The 8,750-nt window shown below is 44.7% G+C and overlaps 1 protein-coding gene and 1 non-coding gene across 3 annotated transcripts; one reads left to right on the plus strand and one right to left on the minus strand.

The window, feature by feature from the left end:
- Positions 1–564: 564 nt before the first annotated feature.
- TRNAL-UAA (transfer RNA leucine (anticodon UAA)) lies at positions 565–647 on the minus strand. Its single transcript has one exon. It is a non-coding gene; the product is annotated as a tRNA-Leu (tRNA).
- A 92-nt stretch (positions 648–739) lies between these two features.
- On the plus strand, positions 740–6,065 carry LOC100279391 (U-box domain-containing protein 7). 2 transcript variants are annotated; one of them, NM_001152404.1, is given in 6 exon segments: positions 840–939; positions 1,553–1,627; positions 2,713–2,898; positions 3,105–3,212; positions 3,600–4,918; positions 5,020–6,013. In NM_001152404.1, coding segments are annotated over 5 exon segments (2,523 nt in total). In that variant the 5' UTR covers positions 840–939; positions 1,553–1,576; the 3' UTR covers positions 5,879–6,013.
- The last annotated feature ends 2,685 nt before the right edge of the window (positions 6,066–8,750 follow it).

Below are 8,750 nucleotides of genomic sequence, written 5' to 3' on the forward strand. Positions count from 1 at the left end.
CAGGCTTGTCCATTCAAGCAAAGCAAGGCCAGGCCACAATTGGGCCTGTCATGGGTAAATTACGAGATATGGCTGCCTGAACCTGAAGGACTGAAATGCATGCCTCCAGACTGGCATAAACCATGCTGCTAAATGTGATACTCACAATTCCTGCCTTCACGTCGTTCTGTACACGGGGCAAACAGAATATATTAGGCAGGGAAAAAATGAATTTAATAAAATGCTTGATAAGATGCTAAGGTTGCAAAACATTAAATATGGGGAGGCAAAACGAAATATGGTATTGGATGCTAAATATTATATGGGGAAGGTGAAAAAACATGGTATATGACGCTAAAGAAAACCTTGAAAATATAGAGACGCAAATAAAAATAATAAACCAGCAAAAAAACTTACAGAATAAGAGACAAAAAAATATGAAATATAATTTATTGAAAATGCTGGCTCATAGACAAACAAATAATAGTAAGGCGGGAAAGGAACTTACAAAATAAGAGACAAAAAAAAAATAATCTATTGAAAATGAGACAAAAAGAAATAAAATTTTAATTTATTAAAAAAATATGCTGGCTGTGGGGTTCGAACCCACGCGCACTTCAGTGCAGAAGATCTTAAGTCTTCCCCCTTAACCACTCGGGCAAACCAGCTGATTTGTGTAAAAGTTTCTCTGTTTAGTATATATAGTCTTTATAATCAGTAGTGCCGACCTGATCTGCTCCCCTGCTAGATGACCAGAGGAGTCTGCTGCCAAATTTAGCAGGCCAGCGCACGAAACTTCTGGAGCCGGACGACAATGCATTGGCGAAGGCAGCCTCCGCAACCATCTGGCCACCATTCGTGGCTCAACGCGGTTTTGTGTCTCTCAAACAACATGGCTAGGGTAGGCGAAGGGCAGGGCCAAGGAAGCCGCCGTAGTCATGGACAAATTCTTTGCCTCGGGTACGATTTCGTCCTAAATGATTATTGGACCTTTAATTTGTCGATGGCATCGATCATTTCTTCTTCTTCTGAAGGCCATTTCTTTTTTAATGAACGAACGTCACGAGATTGTGCCAGTTTCATTGATATAACCGATTTACGGAAACCTATTCTCGTGCCATTAGAGATGCTAAATAAATTTCTTGCCGGTGCCAAAACGGTGTTTGGTTTGTCCATTCTAGATAAGATGGTGCATTATATAAGTTCATTCCATAAATTTAAGTGTAATTGCTGATTTTCCTGGTTATATTGCGAGTTTAATCATTTTATGACATATCAAGGTTTGCTCTAAGTCATAAGATATGTGCCTCTTTTCTTTCAGCTTTAGGTAATTAAATTTACATTTCATATACAGTATAACTTTGCAGTTTAAAAGAAGTGACTTTTTTGTAACCAGTTTGTACGCATGGTGACTGATTTTGTGCTTTATAACAAAATGGTGATAAATACAATTCCAGGATACACGTGAACGCTAGTTTTCTTGATTTGACCGCACATATCTGCGTTGACACTAATTCTTCTAGGCGTGGACTGATATCATATTGTATAATTGGCTTCACCTTTCTCTTGCCAGATGAAATTTGACAAATAAGAGACCATGGAGAGACTTGAGGTGGACGGGGATTTCATTGCCGCTGGCAATTGGAAGGTAATCCACTTGACTTCTCGTTTTATCGGACGCTAGTGATGCTACAATGTTGTTATAATTGGAATTATCTTGTTTGTGTGACTGTTAGCCATAGGGTTGTATCAGACACATATACTGTACTTCCATTCTATGTAGTGTCTTGTGATGCTTGTTTGTTAAAGTTTCTCCAGTTTAGAAATACAGCTGCATCCTAGAAGTATCACCGATGTTTCAACCGAGACTTTGAAGAAACATCAAGAGATTTTGAAGACTCAGCCCCCACATCGCTCACGCTTGCGCGACATGGGGCTAGCCACCGGAGCTAGCCGACGGGGAGCTCACGTGGCTCGCGGTGATGGTGGCGTTATAGACGTCGTTCCCTTACTGAAGGCATCATGTTTGTGTTTGTCTCGGCCTCGACGTTGCCTTCAGTTGATGCTTTCGTTTCTCGGCGTCTGAATTGCGGGTGGAGGTGGGGTTGCAACGTGAAGTCGAAACTGCTATATCTGGGGATGTGGCTCGACAACGATGACATGAGGCGAACCCACTTCCTTGTGGTATGGATTGTTTTGGAGGCCGGGCAAAAAACCGAAGGTGGGTGTTGGATCAAGATCGTTGGTGAAGAATTGGAGCTGCCTCGAGTTTGGGTGTGTTGAGGCTTGGCAATGATGGTGCGTCGCGGTCTTCCTCCTTCAGTGCCAGGTTTTAGGTGTAGGCGTTGTCGTGTTTCTTTTGGTCGTGTGCGACCCGTCTGACGAAGTCGGAGTTTCTCGTACCTTGTGTTGAGCTCGGCAACAATGACTCTAGATAGGTTTTGTGTGAGAGTTTGTCACTGCTTGTGTTGGTTGGACACTCTGTGTAGGTTTTGGGGCCGGTTTTGTTTAAAACTAGGTCAATTCTAATCTTCTTCTTGTTGGAAAGGCAGAGCTCACACCATTACGTTAAAAAAAAATGAGACTTTGAACCTACCATATCGAATGTTCCATAGTATATCTCTCGTCTGCTGTTGTTTTCTAGATTAGCATTTTGGTTATTCAATAATGTGACGTATCAGGATGGTGGTGGTGGTAGGATCAGTTGGATCATTCTTTTGCTTCTTTTCGCAGCTACATGGGGCACTATGCAATGAACTTTACACAGTAGTCCGTGAAGTTTTGGATGCCATTCCTCCTTTTGAGACTACACGGTCAGGATGCAGTCCTGGGCTCCTGGCATTGAGTTCCTTGAGGATATCTGTTGAGAAAGCCAAGAATTTACTCCAGTATTGCTCAGAGAGTAGCAAGCTTTACTTGGTATATATTTTTTCATCCCTGTGAATGTGTTTGATATTTTCTAGTCTGAGAAAGTAAACAAAGGATGAATGCATGAACTATTCTTGTACAATGATGTCACCGGTGGTATAAATTATAAAACACATATGCACTTGGCAGAGAACCAACTTTTCATGAACTTTCTGTATTATCATATGCAATGTGCTTGACTTAACACTGAATTCCAGGCTGTTACAGCAGAAAGCGTTCTAACAAAATTTGAGAATTCAAGACAAGGACTTCTGGAAAGCCTTCACCAAGTAGAAGAAACAATTCCGGAAGCAGTCGGTTCTAAGGTAGTTGTCCATAATCTTTCAGAAACTTAGCTTTGCCAGCTAGTATTTTTGTTGGACCATACATACTGAACTTCTGCAATTAACCCTACAGTCTTTCAGAAACTTAGCTTTGCCAGCTATTTTTGTCGAACCACATATACTGAACTTCCGCAACAAATCCTAATGTCTCCCTTTATCTTGAGGGGATTGCAGCTTTACAATATTGCTTGATTGTAGGGATCCAAAACGTACACTAGTTTCGCCAGATTTTCAGTTAGTTTTTTTTTTGGCCGGAAGCTTTTGATGAGGAATTAAATCTTTCATGCTAATCTGACTTGGATCTTGTTTTCTTGTGGAATTAATTGGATTCCTGGTCCCCTGATGACTACTTTCCTTTCTAAATTTCAGATCACTATGATTGCACAAGAGCTGGAAAAGGCTGGTTTTGTCTTGGACCAGTCCGAAAAGCAAGTTGGTGATGAAGTGAGTGAACTAATCCAGAACGAGCCAAAATCCAATGGATTCCTTGATGAGAATGAGCTTGAATTTCTCCACCAAATTGCTTTCCGGGTTGGTATTACATCATCCGTGGCAGCTCTCACTGAAAGAAGAGCACTTAGGAGGCTTCTTGAGAGAGCCCATGCAGAGGAGGACTTGAAAAAGGAATCAATTGCAGCCTATCTACTGCACCTTATTAGGAAATACTCGAATATATTTAAGAGTGAAACAAACGATAGTACCAACTCCCTGTGCTCAAGCCCTTCCTGCTCCTCCAGTAAACTGTCCAGCTCAACTGATCTCCATGGAAACTGTCAGATCCTCGAGAAGCGGCTCCCAAGTGTTGGCTCCTTAAGTCCGAAGCAGATTGGAGGGTTATCAGGGACAGGGAGTATGCCCTTGCCACCTGAGGAGCTGAGGTGTCCAATCTCCCTGCAGCTCATGTATGACCCTGTTGTCATTGCATCCGGTCAGACATATGAACGAGCTTGCATCGAGAAGTGGTTCCACAGTGGCAACACAACCTGCCCGAAAACTCGCAAGCAGCTGTCCCAGCTCTTGAGAACACCTAATTACTGCATTAAGGGTCTGATAGCATCTTGGTGCGAACAGAACGGGGTTCCAGTTCCAGCTGGGCCGCCAGAATCTCCCAAGCTAGAACATCTGAGCATCTCATCGCTGGAAAGCACCACATGTGCGGCGACTGATGGCGCTAACACTAACACTGTCTTGTTTGAAGACACAACAGCCAAGGATGACGCCAAGTCGGAGAGTGAAGTTTCCAAGGAGATGTTCTCTCGTCAAAACTCCGGAGAGGCCACGTCCAAACTACGTATACACGAAGAAGTCTCACCGGAGAACTGCTCTGCTCTTCAGAGCTCCAAGGAGGCTGCACCTGACGCATGTGGGGTTGAAGACTCCGTGGACGTGGAGAAGGGCAAGGGCTCTCACCAAGACTCCAAAGACGATGTACCTGTCAGTGAGAGATGTGAACAGTGGCTCCATGTGCTGAACAAGAACGATGCTGAGAGCATGAGTGAGAAACATAAGTTGGTTGAGCAGATCAGGATCCTGTTGAAGAACGACGACGAACTTCGGAACTATGCAGGTGCTAATGGTATTACTGAGCCACTAATCCATTTTCTGAAGATGGCTATCCACAGAGGAGGTGTGCAATCTCAGGAGGTTGCTACAATGGCTCTGTTCAATCTTGCTGTCAACAATGACGGGTAACTACCCAATGCTGTTTCGTTTGCATAAATATCCCCGTGTAGCAGTACCACTATGGCGGATCTCAATTCTCAACTGCTTATCCATCATTTGTTATCAGGAACAAGAGACTGCTCCTGTCAGCTGGAGTCATCCCGCTGATGGAACAGATGATACAGAAACATGAAACCTGCGAGGCTGCCATCGCAATGTACCTGAACCTCTCCTGCATCCCCGAGGCACAGGCGATCATCGGCTCGAGCGTCGCCATCCATTTCCTCGTCAACAGCCTAGGGGAAGGTGGCCCCCGGAGCGACACCTGCCGCATGGACGCGCTGCTCACCCTGTACAACCTGTCCCTGCACGCGCCCAACATCCCACCCCTCATGGCGTCCGGCATCATCGAGAACCTCCGCCGCGTGCTGGTGCCGTCCTCCCCGTGGACGGACAAGGCCCTAGCGGTCCTGCTGAACCTGGCGCTGACCCGGAGAGGCAAGGAGGAGATCGCGGCCAGCGCGGCCATGGTGGGCGCCATCGTGCTCATCGTGGACAACGGCGAGCCGGGGGAGAAGGAGAAGGCCGTGTCGTGCCTGTATGTGATCTGCAGTGGCGACGAGGGCAGCAGCCAGACAGTGCTCCAGGAGGGCGTGATCCCGGCGCTGGTGTCCGTGACGGCCAACGGCACGGCCAGGGCCCGGGACAAGGCGCAGCGGCTGCTGAGGCTGTTCCGGGAGCAGCGGCAGCGGGAGCTGGAGCTGGAGGAGATGCAGCCGCGGGTGGAGCTGCACGAGGTGGCGAGCCGGGCGGCCGTGCAGCAGCAGCGGGAGGAGGAAGAGGAAGAGATGGCGCTGGCCGTGTTGCCGGCCGCCGCGCCCAGTAAGCCGAGCGGCGGCGGCAAAAAGCCACGACTGTGCAGGTCAGGGTCCAGGAGGTTCACCAAGGTCTTCACGTGCCTGCTCAAGAAGTGGAGTCTGCGTTGAACCGAGAAGGATCGGGCAGTCGACCGGTGCAACTGAGCTGTGCTCAAACTGTAGAGCTGTAATTATCCGTCTTTGACAAGCGCGTTGCGTTCGCAGTGATTAATGATGGTTTCTTGAAATGAGCATGAGCAAACGAAAGCAAAACGACCAATTTCCTTCGAATTAGGCATGGGCGAGAAATTTGATATTTTGTCACTCTCAATTTTGGATGTCTATGATCTGTGGGTCTGATTACATACCGATAAAACTCATAAATGATAATAGCAAAATTGTCAATGACTCGGCATGAGCATTGGGTGATGAATAAGGCTATCGGTGCATACCACGTGGACCAGAACATTCGACCAGATAGATAACTTAAAGCTTGAGTCCACAACTTGACGGTAACTTCTTCTGTGAAATTGTGTGTGACAACATTTTGTTAGTTTGACATTATAATATTCTGTATGGATTATGAATTAGTAGGTGTCGTGTTGTGTTGAGAGTGATTGTTTGGGAAGATTCTGGATACTCATTTCTCACATACGGTGTGGATACATGTATATATAAGGACTTTGGGCTGAGCCCACAGTCAACACACAACACGACCCAACACTCCCATCAAGGTGGTATATATCAACCATTTCCATCTTGTTACATAATTCATGACAATCTTTTACTCCTAAATCTTTAGTTAAACAATCTGCTATTTGATTTTTTGAGCTTACATGATTCAACTCTAATGTGTCATCATCTAACTTCTCTTTATCGAAGAACTGGATTATTAGCTATATCTATAGTTGACTTATCACACCATAGCTTCAGGGGGCCTTTTTCTCAATACATTCAACTTTGAGAGGAGACTCTTCACCCATAGCATCTCACATACCACAAGTGACATAGCTCTATATTTCGCTTCAGCAGTGGAACATGTTACAACCGATTGTTTCTTGCTTCTCCATGATATCAAATTTCCTCCAACAAACAAACAATAACATGAAGTTAACCTTCTATTATCAAGGTAGCTAGCCTAGTCCGCATTAGAATAACCTTCCACCTTTAGATGACCATGACTCTTAGAGAATATTCATTTTCCAGGACAAGGCTTTAAGTATCGCAGTATGCGGTAAATTGTATCCAGATGTCCACTTCTAGGGTCATGCATGTATCGACTCACCACACTGACAACATATGTGATATCGGGCCTTGTGTGACACAAGCAGATGAGCCGACCAATAAGTCTTTGGTAACTTTCCTTGTTCATAGGATCACCAGATTCAACACATAATTTGTGGTTCAAGTCAATAGGTGTTACTGCAAGTCAACACCCAAGCATACCTGTTTTATCAAGTAAGTCTAGAACATAATTCCTTTGAGAGAGAACTATTCCTTATGGGGATCGAGCAACCTCGATACCAAGAAAGTATTTGAGATGTCCAAGATCTTTCACCTCAAACTCCTTACTTGGATTCTCTTTTAGACATGTGATCCCAAGCTCATCATAACCTGTAATGATAATACCATCCACATACACAGCTAGAATTGCAATTCGTCGCCCACAATGTTGGTAAACAACAGTGTGATCCCCATTACATTATTTGTATCACATGTCACATAGTGCACGTCGAAATCTATCAAACCATGCTCGTGATTTTTTCAATCGACAAACTTTTCCGGTCGCCTCAGGATCTGACAATCCCGGTGGGACTTCCATATAGACTTCATCTTGTAAATCACCATGTAGGAAAGCATTCTTAACATCTAGTTGATACAAAGGCCACCCAAAATTTGCAGCATAAGAGATCAGTGTCCTTACAGTACTCATTTTTGCCACTAGTGCAAATGTCTCATCATAATCAATTCCATATGTTTGACTATATCTGACGAGGAAATCACTCCCATACAAATAATGCATGGGCCGACAACACGAGCACGTGCACGATAGCTAAATCTCCAGGTTCGTTCTTACCTAGTCGATTGTATTTTAGAGCTTACGATTGGTGCCCTGGATGTTTTGATGATTAGGAACCTTGAAGAAGACCTGTAACACCCACTTTGTAATTTGCTAGAAATAATACCAATAGAGAAACAATTTCTCCTTATGTGGGTTTAACCTTTATGCATCATCCCATGTGAACACCATATTCAAAAGCAAATAATTAATAAAAGAATATATGCCATTAAAATTATGCATCATGCTGGATATTATGTTTGTGGTGTGCATTTTGTGGCAATACAAAAAAAATAATAAAGAGAATATATTAATACCTAGATGAGAATTTAAGATTTAAAGGGAATTCTAGAAATATGGAGAGAAGAAAAAAAAGATAAAAGGATATGAATGAATAAATAATTAAATATCTCCAGATTTAGTACCTCTAATTTCACAAATATAAAATTGTAATGAAGGGCCAAAAGGTTTGAATTAAATCTGAATTCAAATTGAATTTGAAAAGGGAGAAAAGGAAATAGGAAATAAAAGAAAAAGGAAAAATCTTACAACTGGGCCTGGTCCGCGCAATTTGGCCCAACTCTGGATTACTTCCGCGCAGCCCAACAGACCACTCCCGCCGTTCTTGCTTGAGTCGCTGTCAAGTGGGTCCCGCGTGCCAGCCGCTAGCTTCCACACGCGCGCGTCGCCCCTGTACGCGCTGACTCGCTGATAGGTGGGCCCACCCGCGCAGAACCGTCAACTACCTTGCGATTTCAACGCGGATGGAGCGGACCTGCCGGGATTCTCGGCGCGGCCTGAGCTATATCCGTGCCAGGGATATAAAACCCCACTCGACCCGTCTCCTCTGCACTCCTCTTCCGCCGTATTGCACCGCCATCTTAACTTCACCTGGGAATCGCTCGCGGACCTCGGCAAGGCGCTGACCACGGACTGCGAACG

The sequence above is a fragment of the Zea mays genome, chromosome 2 (genome assembly GCF_902167145.1).
Source record: "Zea mays cultivar B73 chromosome 2, Zm-B73-REFERENCE-NAM-5.0, whole genome shotgun sequence".
In the NCBI taxonomy this organism is placed as follows: Eukaryota; Viridiplantae; Streptophyta; class Magnoliopsida; order Poales; family Poaceae; genus Zea; species Zea mays.